This window comes from Lepidochelys kempii, chromosome 2 (assembly GCF_965140285.1).
Source record: "Lepidochelys kempii isolate rLepKem1 chromosome 2, rLepKem1.hap1, whole genome shotgun sequence".
NCBI classification, from domain to species: Eukaryota; Metazoa; Chordata; order Testudines; family Cheloniidae; genus Lepidochelys; species Lepidochelys kempii.
The window spans coordinates 47,812,503-47,828,095 of record NC_136381.1 but is presented as its reverse complement, the minus strand read 5'-3'; the positions used below and the strand labels follow the sequence as shown (position 1 = coordinate 47,828,095).

At 40.5% G+C, this 15,593-nt stretch overlaps 1 protein-coding gene across 5 annotated transcripts in view; it reads right to left on the bottom strand.

Moving 5' to 3' along the window:
• MMP16 (matrix metallopeptidase 16) overlaps positions 1-15,593 on the bottom strand; it is a 251,058-nt gene that overhangs the window by 13,050 nt on the left and 222,415 nt on the right. For 3 of the 5 annotated variants that reach the window (XM_073330638.2, XM_073330639.2, XM_073330640.2), the window contains 2 exons: positions 8,699-8,849; positions 3,185-3,300 (listed from right to left, as the gene is read on the bottom strand). In XM_073330638.2, coding sequence (XP_073186739.1) covers positions 3,185-3,300; positions 8,699-8,849 — 267 coding nt within the window. Of the gene's footprint in view, positions 1-3,184; positions 3,301-4,621; positions 5,048-8,576; positions 8,850-15,593 lie in introns of those variants that run through there. The other 2 variants (XM_073330641.2, XM_073330642.2) reach the window with 2 other exon arrangements.

The following is a 15,593-nucleotide window of genomic DNA, read 5'->3' as shown; positions in this document are numbered from 1 at the left end:
GAAAAATAGTGAGCTATATCAAAACAACTGTTAGGACATTTGGTCATGAAATGCCTTCCACTCATTGGATCAAAGCATAAAACATCACTATTGTTAATTCTGTGCCATCAAATTTGAGTTGCAAACGGTGAGATTTTCAATAGATTAAAAAGATCTGAAAGGAATCTGTAGTTTAAGCTTTGAAGCAAACAAATGTGTTCATTAGCGAATGGAAAATTACAAGTGTCTAAACCATAGTTTACAACAGGGAACTACACTTATGTCTTCCATAAAATAATGTGTTTTTTGAAAAGCACTGCACGTGTTGACTCTTAATAAGACTCCACCTTTGGCAATGGTAAACAATATGGTTATTAACAAACTTTATAGACTTGCATGATCAAATGAGAGGGGATAAAACCACAGGGATTCAGGAATTGCCATGCTGTGTCACACCCTAGGTGCATCCAATCTAGCACCCTGTCTCTGGCAGTGCCCAGAACCAGATGGTTCAGAAGAAAGAGTAAGAACCCTGCAGTCTGCCCCCCCCCCCCCGACCTGACTTTCAGTCTCATCCTGATCTCTAATCGAGAATGGCTCAAGCCCTGATGCCTGAGGTTTAATATCCCTTCCAGAAAATTCTGGTGACAAGTTTATACTACCTACCAGTCTGCAAAGACAGACAAAGCTATAGGCTTTGGCAAAGTTATTACTCAAGAAGGCTAAAGAACTTAAACAGAAAAATAAAGATGTACCACTCAGAAAACTAACTGGCTGCAGTCCTCATGGCCCCGGCATTAATTGCTTGAACCTATCCAGCCCCGACTCTTTGCCATCCTTCTGAATCTCTCTTCTCTCCAGCTACTGCCTGGCTCCTCACCCACGCAGCAGGGATCTCTGGGGGCAGAGGTGCTGTGTTGCACAGGAGGCAGAAGGAGCAGCAACTGTATGTACTCCGTGGGGTTGAGCAGTTCTTGTGAATGCAGGCCACGTGGGAACAGAGAAGGAAAGTTTGCTGCTTGCCGTGTCTGCTCCTGCCTGATAAGGGTTCCTGCTGCTGCACTAGAAGACAAGACCACAGTGCAGAAGCAGCAGGGAAAGCTTCACAAGCATCACACATGGCTTACTGAGCTTCTAGATCATCAAATGAGTCAGAAAGCATTCAAAGTGCTGAGCTGGCAACAGCAGAGGATCTGGGATTGCCAGCTTTTACACACCCCATCTTGGTGTGATTCTACTCAATTTATTGTTGTTGTTTTGTATAGTTTTTTGGAGGAGTGGATTTAGCGCCACTCATCTGCCATCTCTAGCAAACCCAACTCCGTTTTTAATAGAAACTAAAAGAATGAGGATAAAAAAAGATACATTCTTTCAGATGATATGGGTTAAGTGGCAGAAATTCTTCCTAAGTTTTCTCCCTAAAGCAATCTGGTAAAATTTCATGTCAAATCTTTATCTAAGCAGTGGAAGGAAAACGGTTTGGGGCAAAATGTAATCAGAATTCTTTTAAACTAAGCTGTGGTTTTTCTCTTTTGTGTCTTTTCTAGTTTCATTATCTCCATGTGCAATCACCAATGTAATCATGCTCTTTAAAGAAATATCTGTTTTCCTGTCTTCAGGGACTTTCCCCCAGGTCTCCTCTAAGGCTCTCCTAGAATCCTGAGCATCTCTTATTTTCCCTCTTTTTCCCTACCCCTCCCTGAAGAACTGATGCCATGTTTCACTGCTCTTCTGGCAGTTGCATGCCAGGGGAAAGTTCATCAGTGCTACTCTTGAGATGGGCAGAGGGTTTGACGCAGGGTGACTCAAAGAACTCCCACTGCTCCAGGGATAAGCGCTTTGTCTCTGCAGCACTTTCATACCGTATCTGTCTGTGTGTGAGGGGAAGACAACTTTCATTGCTAATAGGAGATACATGTATAATCCACGGAGCACAACACTGACACTTTACATGTGATGGTGAGTCTACTCTATCCAGAAAAAAATATGATTATAGTTCCATGAAATAAGCAAATATTAAGAAGCAAGTCTAAATGATCATTTGTTTAAGGGAGCAAAGACTAAACCCATTATGTATATATGTATACACACAGAGAGTGAGCTATTGAGTGTGATATATGCAGAATGTCATCCTGCCTGACCTACTTTCCTGTTTAAAACAAAAAAAATCTAGCCAAATGCCAGAATCAGGAGAGAGTTTCTGTTGATGGATGAAACAGAGACAAAGCAAGGAAGTGATTTAGCATATTTCCCCAGCAAATTAGTTCATCTAGTTATAGGAAGAAATGAAGACTCTGAAATGAACTACACCAGGAAAGCAAGCTTTATATTTATCTACTAAAGGGAAATGAAAATAAGATAGCAAGAAATATGTGCACTGTCTGAAAAAACAAACAAACAAAAAACCGCAACCTTCCATCACTAATAAATTAATCCCACATGTAGTAACACTTGAATATTTGCAGCAATGAAAAGTTACTGCAAGCACATATTTTTGTTTACATCAAGGACACATCTAACTTCATGCAGCTGAGGGCTGTGCTGGCAAATTGCCCTTAGCCTGAGGGCAGCACTTAATTTGCATAAAATGGAGCAGATTTCAGCTGCTCTCGTTCATATGGAGGTGCAGCCAGTTAGAAACTATGGGTTGCAGGATGAGATACTCCATCTTGGTGCAGGTAATACCATGGCATGCTGAATTTCAAAGTCTCTGTGAGCTGTAGCTCTGCAGTATACATTTACGCCATCCTTGATTTACAGATTCTTCAGGATGCTTCTATTCATTCACATACCAAAAGAGCCTGGTTCTGGACTACAGTACAGCAAAGTGAATGTAAAAGCTTTTATCCTATGTGAACCATTAACAACATGGAGATTCAAACAGATGCATGTGGATAGGAGACTTATTTTATGAAGTACTAAAATCCTGCAAAACCAAAACGAATACCCCAAACCCAAATGAAAGCTTATTCCATAAAAATAAAGAATCTTTTCTCTCCCTCACTGTGATTTAAAATAGACTAATCAAACAATTATATGCAATGATTTAAGAAGAGATGAGTTCCACAGCATGAAACATCCCCTGTTTGCAAAATAATGAGAGGTCAGCCAGCCCACCAACCTGATTAGCCAATCATTTCTAGAAATCTCTACATCATGATAACAGATGTTCGGAAATGACTAAGCTCGGAAAGTTCTTGCATACCATTTTCTTTGTGGACAAAGGCTCCCTGAGGAGATTCTGGGATACCTTTCCAGATCGTGATTGGTTTGGGATAACCAGGGTCCATAGACCTCATTTCTTCACTGTATCTCCAGTACCTACATAAAAAAATACAATAAAAATAGATAACCAAATATGCATTTATAAAGATAGCTGAGATGCTAATTGCATGCTGTTTTCTTTCTAACAAAGTGCTGCGTTTAACAACTGAAACTGGGGCAACCGGAGCTCTCCTATTTAGCAATACTACCCGGGAACAAAGAAATGTAATCCTGCTTGCTGATTGGACAGCTGTTTCAAGCATGTACACTGAAGATAAAAGACTTCTCCAGCTTGACAACTAAATCAACATGCACCTTATTTATGATCAGAGCAATTCTGGTGCCTAGGGCCTCTTCACAGCAACACAAAGAGATATAATATATGCAAAAAACTACATTGTGTTTCAACTGATTCTTAATCATACAAAAGCCAGTGAATTCAGAGTTAAAGCTCCCACAGCAAGCTTAACTCTACTCTTTAGTGTATTCACTACAATAGTCTTTCATTAAATCTATGATCATATAATATGTATAAAATAATAGAAAATGCTATGTACTTTGTGTGTCTCTTTGGTCGGAAGGAAAAAAGTTCAATGTAGAAATCAGAAGCACACAAGTTCAAGGCAATCTGAACTTGTGAGAAATACGAATAAATAATTGATCTTATTTACACTGACAGAGCAGTGTTAATATTCAGTGTATGTTTGGAGGCAGCAATACAAAATAATGTATGTGTGCATCTTTGGTTATAAAAATATGTGGTTTCATGGTAATACTGTATCATATCATAACAACAATGGCATCTTATTTTATGTAGACCTCCCTCTGTTTAAAGATCTAAGCTTGTTAGGATGTATTAAAGCTTGCTGTAGGATCCCCAGGTCTGAACTCCTCTTCCCTACTCTTGAATAGTTGCTGTTTATGAAAAAGATCAAATATCCCCTCCTGAACATTTGGAACATGGCACTTTTGTGCATGCTATGATCATTAAGAAAAGTTCAGTGATTTACTGCACATGCTCAGTACACTATAGCATTTGTAAGTGATCATAACTTGTTATTTCTAAATCAAATTATCTTATGCAAAGTTCCTACAGTTTAACAGAGAATCATCCTATATATATATAAATATAGTTTAATGTATTATATTCCAACTATATAATTCTATAGACTGACTAAATAAAAACATTAAAAAGGATTCTCTTTTAAATTCCATGAGTTTTTGAATAATTTAAATATTACATTCTTTCCATACATTTTTCATATCTTCCAGAAAGGCATCCAGTCTTGATTCAAAGACATCAAGAAATAGAGAACTCTCCACTTTCCTTAGCAGTTTGTTCCCATGATTAATACCCTCGCTGGTAAAATATATACATAATTTCTTATTTGAATTTGTTTGGCTTCAGCTTCCAGCCATTGGTTCTTGTAAAGCCTTTCTCTGCTAAATTAAAGAGCCCTTTAGTGCCTGGTGTTTTCTCCCTGTGAAGGTATTTATACACTCTCATCAAGTCACCTTTTAATCTTCTTTTTGATAACTAAACAGGCTGAGCTCTTTCAAACTCTCAGTGTAAGGCTTTTTTTCACTTGGCAGTGAAATTAAAAGGTGACAAATTTAAAACTGATAAAAGAAAATAACTGGCGTTCATAAAAATAAATTTTCTGACTGTGTCATAAAACATTTTTAAAAGCCTGATTCCTTAATCTAGTTACATATTCACCAGTAATCAGACTCCAACAAGTCCCATTAGCAAAATCATTCTGTCCCCTCATATTAACAGAGCTTTTGGATATCCTTCAGAGCACTATAATAAATAGGGGAAACAACATATAGAAATAATCAACACACATCTAAAATATTAAGTGCATCAAACCTTTTTTCCTTCACCATTTTAATGGTGCATTCCTTAGTTTTCCATTTTCTCTTCCCCATTTTTTTTGACCAATCTGCTTTTCTCTTCCTTGGCTTGCTGTGTCTCTGAGTTTAACATTGCAATTTCCTTTTTGTATTCTCTCCCTCCTCCCTTCTATCATCACTGGCTGTCTGACCTTTTCACTTTATTCTATGTTCATTTTTTCTTGACCCTCTTTTTTCCCCTCTTGCTTATCTTTCCTTGTTCTTCCCTGAATTCTTTGTTGTCCTCTCTGCTTTTCTTCCTCCTCCCTCACTACATAATTCTCTCACTGCTTCTGTTCTTTAGTATTCCCCCTCCTTGGGTTCCTTGTCCTTCCTGCCAGGATGTCTGAGATAGGTGGTCGGTCCTCTTGAGCTTTCAAAAATAGGTGCTCTGGTTGAAATAGGTTTCAAAAATAGGTTCCGCTGGAGCACCTAGCTGGTGTAGGCCTGGCAGCCCTGTGATTGCTGACTTTTCTACATTGCTAGGAACTCTCATTGTGTATGGGTTGATTGTAGTTATCTCTTAAGGTCTGTATTGGAGCAGGGAATCTATCTACAGTGTGAGGAATGGTTCAGTCCAGGTCTTCCTCAATACTCAGTGGCTCTCTAAAATTTTAATATTTTGATTTTTTTCACCAACAGGAATTAAAAATAAGTTTTTTTCTTTTACAAAATCAGAACCTCTGAAAGAAAACCCAGACTTCCCAAATTCCAATAGGCAGACTCCCTCCGCCAGTGCCAATTACAGGTGCCTTGATAACACAGGACAGGCTGGGGCTCCTCAGTGAATGGTGGATTAGCAATTATGGGGGTGCACTTAATGGAATTCGAAAAGGGAAAAGACACGCACAAGGTAAAATAAAACTGCACATTTGCTAACGTACTTTATATAATGCTGGTTATTTAGGCATTCAGCCATTTCGAGTAATGTTAAGATTTTTAAAAGAAAAAACAGTTAAACTTTACAATGCAGAAAAACAATACACGTGAGTTACTGTACACCTGAGTTACTGTAAACAGGGTCATGGGTCAAAAGGTGCGAGCCTGTCATCACCTGAACAGACACTGTTGCATTCCAATACAAAAGAAATAGATCATTGAGCTGTAAGCTTTTTCTCCTCCTAGCTCTCTTATTCAATTATTCAGGAGCACTATCTCCCTTATCTCCCTGGCTCACTTAAGAATACATGTTTATGGCAATCCCTGTCTCCCCACACATATGTTAATTTGGACATGTCTTATTCTATAGATTTTTTTTAGTACATATGTTCTATTAACAATTGGGTTTAAAATAATCTTCAAGTTGTCAAAAATTTGATAGCTGATGTTTAAGACCTCATAAGCTACCATCCTTCATACCTTTTATTTATATCACCATCTTGGGACTTTTAAAACTATGTCTAGATTCTCTTATGCAGCACATACACCACATATTACTGTCAGGACAAAAACCTAGAGCTCCTTGTAATACATAACTTGGAGAAACACACCTTCCTATTTTGACATTGGTATAACCTCTTGCCCGTTTTTTCATTCCTACATCATACTACAAAAGAAGCAATATTGTGTTGTACCTAGTTCAGAAAAAAAACTATAACAGGCCTATATATATAATTAAAACCAGCAGGAGAATTCAACCCTAACATTACATTAAGAAAAAATTGTGATATAAACAATACATACTGAAAAGCTTAGTGGGATATGGGTTTATTCCCACTGGTGGTCAATATCCTATAATAGTTCAATTATCTCTGCAAGGCTCATGTTCTTTGATTTTCTCCTTACATACTGTACTGCATTTTCTTTCCTGCTGAGCCTCATTATGCTTGTTATGGCTCTAAGTAGAAACTTCTCCATCAATAGAAGTTTCCTTTGATAGTTCTCTGGTTTGTGTTACTGCTAACAGGATTTTTAGGAAGGTCTTGACTTGAACTAGCTGTCTATGCATGAAAATCTATTATGTAATGTCTCTTTTGAGTAAAGCCGAAAGAAAGTATAGCTCACATAAGACTCTTAATGTACATGTTTTCCCAGAAACATGCAGGTAGAAAACTATTAACTGATAATAAGCTTAAATAAAAAATCTTCTCAGTCACAGGATGCAAATTGTGGAACTGGTTTTGTTCACAGTGGAGGCTGATTGTTTGGAATACGTTTGAAAGAAAACATATGTTTCAAACACCAGAAATTTGGTTCAGTTGCCTGCGTCCTTTCCCATGAATGCTCCAGAAATATGAAGATTATCTATATATTTTTTAAAAATTGTGGTGTTCTTTAGTATACTGTTAACCTAGTTCCACCAAAACAAACAAACAAACAAACAGACCAGTATGGTTAACAGCAGTATGACTGACATGCTATACAGCATATTAAAACATATGTCTTAAGATACCCAACAACACTTTTAATGTCCTAAAATACTGAAATCCAAATGACACAGAGTAATAATAGTAGTAGTTATAATAATTTGTTTTTTGAAGCGAGATGCTTCAAAGAAAGCAACAAACACAAATATAATTTTAATAATAGTAATGTGTTGTATGTCTACAAAGTCACATCACTTAAAGTGCTTCACAAAACAATTACTCCTCTTGATAAATATTCTAAGCCTAATTTTATAGATGTAAAAAGCCAGGCACAGAGTCGTTAAATAACCTGCCCAAAGTCACATAGCAAATCTGTTTCACATCTGGAACAAAACACATATCTCCTACCTCCCAGTTCTGTGCTTTATTAACCACAAGAACATGTCGCCTCCTGTAAAGGGACTGTAAAATTTATTTAACAGTAATTCAATTAAAGCATGATCCTAAACTGCTCAAGAAGTTCTCTGACTTTTTTCCCTTTCCAACCTCATTTCTAAACAGTAGCACAGAAGCCATTTTAATGAACTTCAACAGGCTTTGGATCAGGCCCTTCCTGCTTACATGGTAGGGATTAGAAATGAAGGGGGGGAAGCATGAGGAAAATGGAAGCTAAGATTGAAGATCAGAGAACTATGACTGAGAAACTGAAATTACATTTTAATTACATTACTTTGAATATTTAAGTTTAAATTAGTTGAAATTCTGAATTTCCTGCTGATTCTTAAAAAAGCTTGCCCACCAAAAAAGGAGACCCAACATTTCAGTGAGCTCATACAAAAACAAAAATTTCTCCTGGAAAATTCAAAGAAAAATATAAAAACTCAGAGAAAAATAATCTGAAAAGAAGCCTCAAAATTGAAGTGATTTCAAATAACCCCGTCCCACCCCCAACCCCCCAGCATTTTGGTGAAATAAATTACAGACACTGAAGAGGAAAACATGTAGAGTGAAACTCAGCCCTTTGTAGAAGGATAGCACAAGTAAAGGCACCACTTAAGTCCTCACAATAGGCGTTAAGTAATGCATATGTTTTGTTGATGGCCCTCTGTACCGGGGTGAATCTCACCCACACTTCATATTTAATAGTCTAAATGGATCAAATTGTTTCTTTGGGGAAGTATGAGGAAACAACAAATATGTCTTGGCTGACATTAATCAATCAAATAACTTCCTTCTAGGATTCCTCTACCAACCTATCTCCTTTGAAGAAGTAGGTTTTCCCAACGTCCTCCCACCAAATTGCTGAATCAATACCATGGGGAGGAATTCCACTTCCAAGTGTTATCAAATCATGAGGGTACCCTGGCTGGAGAGTGGTATCCTTGAAGACCCAGAACTGGTTACCTGAACAAAAGCAGATATATAAGTTAACTTCCAGAGCTTTCAGTATTACAATTAAAATACTCTAAGGAAATAAGAAAGACAGCTCAAAGGAATAAAGCAATATGCTGATTCTGCTAAATATATTCAACTGGAAAATGTTTTATTAGTGAAGATACTGCAAAATAAAATGAGGTATGGCTGACAGACATCTTATATTTGTACAGCAATTTTTATTCAATAGTACCCCAGAAAATTGTGCAGACAATCCATATAAGAATCATACTCAGACTGAAAATGAAGTCACCTCGGGAGGTGGTGCAATGTAATCCATTTTACAAGAGCAACACTACACAACAGATTTGTTTTTCACAAGGGCAGCTGGGTGAATTTTAGGGTAAAATTTATATTTTTTAAAGAAAGCATAACCCCTAGAAATTCTGATTTTCCTAGACACCATATACTCCTATTACCATGTGCTCTATTGTGATACAGAGAGTTAAAATGTTTACACATGATATACTAGTTAATTTTTAAAGTATTTTAGGAAAATATTTGAACATAAAATCTATCACTTTTCTTCCATTGGGCAAGCAAAGAGAGGAAATGAGGCACTAAAGACTCTGGGGGACATCCTGGCCCCCTTTAATTCAATGGGAGTTTTGCCACTGAAGTAAATTGGAAGAAAATTTTACCTTTTGAGAAACATTTTCAGATGCACGAAAGTGACTTGGGTGCCTAAAACACATTAGCACTTTTAAAAATATTATAATCTGTGCTCCTTTTCCTCACCATTCAATCTTTTCCACCAGTCTACAACTCCAGCTTCCTCCATGCATCTATTTCCTTTCAATCTTCTCCCAAGTCATAGAAGTCTGGAGAAGGTCCAGGGAGGATACTAACTTCCTCCACTACAAAATTGCCTTTTCTTTTTTGTCAGATAGCTTTATTTCTCTTTCCTGATCAACTTCTACAACCCCCCCAGCTCTCCCTGCCTTGTCAGGCCCCTTCTGAGTTTTTTGGCTCCCTCTGAAACTTTACCTCTAGCTAGAGCATTTTCTGCAGGTGTGGCTGGGCAGGGTCTTTTGGGCCCAGAATTGCTTCTTAACCTTTTCACTTCTAGTGTGGGGTTTATACACAGGGCTCTTCAATCTAGCAGAGAAAGGCATAATATGATCCAATGGCTGGAAGCTGAAGCTAGACAAACTCAGACTTGAAATAAGATGTACATTTTTAATGGTATGGGTAAGTAACCATTGGAACAATTTACCAAGAGTCATGATGGATTCTCCATCATGGGCAATTTTAAAATCAAAACTGGATTTTTTTTTCAGAAGAGATGCTGTAGGAATAATTTAGGGGAAGTTCTATGACCTGTGTTATGCAGGAGGTCAGACTAGTTGATCACTAGATTTCTTACCACAGTCACTTCAATAATGGCTCATATTCTCATGGCAACCTAATGCAATCTGTGTTAATTTTAAAAGGTCGGGGAGGAGTCCTAATATGATGCATACCTTAGGACTAGTAACATCCCAAAACCTTAGTTTGTTCAGTGTCTTCCCTTTTCCTGTGTCTTATGTCATCTGTCCCTGTGTGATGTCATATTGTGTTTATGCTAGATTGTATGCTCCATTGGGTAGGGACCATGTATTTATCCTCTCTCTATATAACATTATGGTCATGCATGTTGCTAAAAATGTTATTACTAATAACAATATTAATCTCTGAGAGGAGTAACTGTTACTTAGAAGGCCTGTCAACAACTTGACAATCCTTTAGACTGGCATAATAGAAAAGGTCCAGAGAAAGGTAATGAAAATCATTAGACCTCTTGGGCCTTCCCGTACAAAGAGAGAGAATGAAGACCAATGATCAGGGACCTGGCATAAAACAGGTGGAACCCATCTGAAATTCACTGCAGCTCCCCACAATAAGACCCTCTCAGGGGAGCTGGTGCATCAATGGACTTGCCTGTGTTGAACTTTATTTCCACCAGTGTCTCCCTTTCTGAAGTCATAACAGTCCTATTCATCACTTCTAAGTTGCCAATAAGTGGAGTTTCAACCATGACCATTAACACTAGTGTAAATTTGAATAAATCAGTGGTGAATCTGATCCAAAAAATGTAAATCAAAAATGGGTCTCTCCCAACCCACTATATCCAGAAACACCCTTATTTATGACAGCCAATGGAAAAGACATTTTAAAATGCATTTGCCTAACTACACGTCTGTGCAGATAGCCCAGTGGCACATGACAGATATAAGAGTGGCAGTACATACTATTCATTGTATGAGCTATGTGGCTGGGCAGGCTGCTTCACAAACACTTATCTATCCTTAGGCATTCTCTTATGTAAATATTTTATGAGGAAACTTAACTTTGCCCCACAGACCTAGGATCAAGTCTATGCCAGAGTCACTGAGATGGAAAAACCAGAAAGCTGTATTCACAGTTTGTTTTATATTTTAGTTATCCCTCTGTGGTATTAAATAAGGGAAGTCTTAAAAAAAGTAAAGGAAGACTTTATCCTGTCACCTGTACCTTATCAATTTACAGCATGCTTTCCTTTTCATCACATTTTTAATTAGGAAAGGGGATACAGTTTTAATCCCTCCCATGTGGGCTTGCAAAGTAAATCTTTTATCAGTGTCTTTGCAGCTGCTTGTCACCCTCACTATCAAGCAGAGGCATTCCAGCTTGCCTGAGGATACTTTTCCTGGCAAATCTCAGAACCATCCCTTTTTCACATGCAAATTTCCTATCCTTCCATCTTCTGCCCTATCCCCAACACTACTCTTTAGCATCCTTCAGGTGACACAAAGTCCCAGGTCAGTAGTGGTGCTCAAGAAGGCATTTGTAGAAGCCTGGTTCAATACATTTTCCAATGTATCAGACCAGAGGAAGGAAGTGTGAACATATGAGATTTATAGGTTTCAAGAGTAGCAGCCGTGTTAGTCTGTATCCACAAAAAGAAAAGGAGTACTTGTGGCACCTTAGAGACTAACAAATTTATTTGAACATAAGCTTTCGTGAGCTACAGCTACAGCTCACAAAAGTTTATGCTCAAATAAATTTGTTAGTCTCTAAGGTGCCACAAGTACTCCTTTTCTTTATATGAGATTTATAGTTTCTCTAGGAAATTTCTGTCATTCTACCTAGTTTTCTCATATTCTCCACTGGTGTGCTCCTATACTGCGAACCTAATACTGCCTTCCAGTAATGAAAAGAAAGACCTTCTGAAAGGTGTCTTACAGAAGATTCTCATGGAAAGACTTCCCTTCATTTCATGTCTGGTGGAGAGACCTACGCACATATAACCAGACTCTCTCTCTTCTTAAGCAAAATGTAGAAAACTCATCAGGACCATGTACAGTAATGACAGGTTTCAGAGTAACAGCCGTGTTAGTCTGTATTCGCAAAAATAGTCTGTTCTCTCCACAGGTACCATTGTGGAGAGTGGACCAGATGATATGTCTGGGGCGAGAAAGCAGAAGGAGACTCCGATGGTTGGAAGGCATGAAATGCTATGTCCTGAGGTTGGGAGTTCCACGACCACCACTCCCAAGAGGAGAAGGCGGGTGGTGGTGGTCGGGGACTCTCTCCTCCGGGGGACTGAGTCATCTATCTGCCGCCCTGACCGGGAAAACCAAGAAGACTGCTGCTTGCCAGGAGCTAAGATTCGCGATGTGACGGAGAGACTGCCGAGACTCATCAAGCCCTCGGATCGCTACCCCTTCCTGCTTCTCCACGTGGGCACCAATGATACTGCCAAGAATGACCTTGAGCGGATCACTGCGGACTATGTGGCTCTAGGAAGAAGGATAAAGGAGTTGGAGGCGCAAGTGGTGTTCTCGTCCATCCTCCCCGTGGAAGGAAAAGGCCTAGGTAGGGAGCGTCGAATCGTGGAAGTCAACGAATGGCTACGCAGGTGGTGTCGGAGAGAAGGCTTTGGTTTCTTTGACCATGGGATGGTGTTCCATGAAGGAGGAGTGCTGGGCAGAGACGGGCTCCATCTTACGAAGAGAGGGAAGAGCATCTTTGCCAGCAGGCTGGCTAACCTACTGAGGAGGGCTTTAAACTAGGTTCACCGGGGGAAGGAGACCAAAGCCCTGAGGTAAGTGGGAAAGCGGGATACCGGGAGGAAGCACAGGCAGGAATGTCTGTGAGGGGAGGGCTCCTGCCTCATACTGGGAGTGAGGGGCGATCAACAGGTTATCTTAAGTGCTTATATACAAATGCACAAAGCCTTGGAAACAAGCAGGGAGAACTGGAGGTCCTGGTGATGTCAAGGAACTATGACGTGATCGGAATAACAGAGACTTGGTGGGATAACTCATATGACTGGAGTACTGTCATGGATGGTTATAAACTGTTCAGGAAGGACAGGCAGGGCAGAAAAGGTCGGGGAGTAGCCCTGTATGTAAGGGAGCAGTATGACTGCTCAGAGCTCCGGTACGAAACTGCAGAAAAACCTGAGTGTCTCTGGATTAAGTTTAGAAGTGTGTGCAACAAGAGTGATGTAGTGGTGGGAGTCTGCTATAGACCACCGGACCAGGGGGATGAGGTAGATGAGGCTTTCTTCCAGCAGCTCACGGAAGCTACTGGATCGCATGCCCTGATTCTCATGGGTGACTTTAATTTTCCTGATATCTGCTGGGAGAGCAATACAGCGGCACATAGACAATCCAGGAAGTTTTTGGAAAGCGTAGGGGACAATTTCCTGGCGCAAGTGCTAGAGGAGCCAACTAGGGGGGGGCGCTTTTCTTGACCTGCTGCTCACAAACCGGGTAGAATTAGTGGGGGAAGCAAAAGTGGATGGGAATCTGGGAGGCAGTGACCATGAGTTGGTTAAGTTCAGGATCCTGACGCAGGGAAGAAAGGTAAGCAGCAGGATACGGACCATGGACTTCAGGAAAGCAGACTTCGACTCCCTCAGGGAACAGATGGCCAGGATCCCCTGGGGGACTAACTTGAAGGGGAAAGGAGTCCAGGAGAGCTGGCTGTATTTCAAGGAATCCCTGTTGAGGTTACAGGGACAAACCATCCCGATGAGTCGAAAGAATAGTAAATATGGCAGGCGACCAGCTTGGCTTAATGGTGAAATCCTAGCGGATCTTAAACATAAAAAAGAAGCTTACAAGAAGTGGAAGGTTGGACATATGACCAGGGAAGAGTATAAAAATATTGCTCGGGCATGTAGGAATGTTATCAGGAGGGCCAAATCGCACCTGGAGCTGCAGCTAGCCAGAGATGTCAAGAGTAACAAGAAGGGTTTCTTCAGGTATGTTGGCAACAAGAAGAAAGCCAAGGAATGTGTGGGCCCCTTACTGAATGAGGGAGGCAACCTAGTGACAGAGGATGTGGAAAAAGCTAATGTACTCAATGCTTTTTTTGCCTCTGTTTTCACTAACAAGGTCAGCTCCGAGACTGCTGCGCTGGGCATCACAAAATGGGGAAGAGATGGCCAGCCCTCTGTGGAGATTGAGGTGGTTAGGGACTATTTAGAAAAGCTGGACGTGCACAAGTCCATGGGGCCGGACGAGTTGCATCCGAGAGTGCTGAAGGAATTGGCGGCTGTGATTGCAGAGCCATTGGCCATTATCTTTGAAAACTCGTGGCGAACCGGGGAAGTCCCGGATGACTGGAAAAAGGCTAATGTAGTGCCAATCTTTAAAAAAGGGAAGAAGGAGGATCCTGGGAACTACAGGCCAGTCAGCCTCACTTCAGTCCCTGGAAAAATCATGGAGCAGGTCCTCAAAGAATCAATCCTGAAGCACTTGCATGAGAGGAAAGTGATCAGGAACAGCCAGCATGGATTCACCAAGGGAAGGTCATGCCTGACTAATCTAATTGCCTTTTATGATGAGATTACTGGTTCTGTGGATGAAGGGAAAGCAGTGGATGTATTGTTTCTTGACTTTAGCAAAGCTTTTGACACGGTCTCCCACAGTATTCTTGTCAGCAAGTTAAGGAAGTATGGGCTGGATGAATGCACTACAAGGTGGGTAGAAAGCTGGCTAGATTGTCGGGCTCAACGGGTAGTGATCAATGGCTCCATATCTAGTTGGCAGCCGGTATCAAGTGGAGTACCCCAAGGGTCGGTCCTGGGGCCAGTTTTGTTCAATATCTTCATAAATCATCTGGAGGATGGTGTGGATTGCACTCTCAGCAAATTTGCGGATGATACTAAACTGGGAGGAGTGGTAGATACGCTGGAGGGGAGGGATAGGATACAGAAAGACCTAGACAAATTGGAGGATTGGGCCAAAAGAAATCTGATGAGGTTCAATAAGGATAAGTGCAGGGTCCTGCACTTAGGACGGAAGAACCCAATGCACAGCTACAGACTAGGGACCGAATGGCTAGGCAGCAGTTCTGCGGAAAAGGACCTAGGGGTGACAGTGGACGAGAAGCTGGATATGAGTCAGCAGTGTGCCCTTGTTGCCAAGAAGGCCAATGGCATTTTGGGATGTATAAGTAGGGGCATAGCGAGCAGATCAAGGGACGTGATCGTTCCCCTCTATTCAACATTGGTGAGGCCTCATCTGGAGTACTGTGTCCAGTTTTGGGCCCCACACTTCAAGAAGGATGTGGATAAATTGGAGAGAGTCCAGCGAAGGGCAACAAAAATGATTAGGGGACTGGAACACATGAGTTATGAGGAGAGGCTGAGGGAGCTGGGATTGTTTAGCCTGCAGAAGAGAAGAATGAGGGGGGATTTGATAGCTGCTTTCAACTACCTGAAAGGGGGTTCCAAAGAGG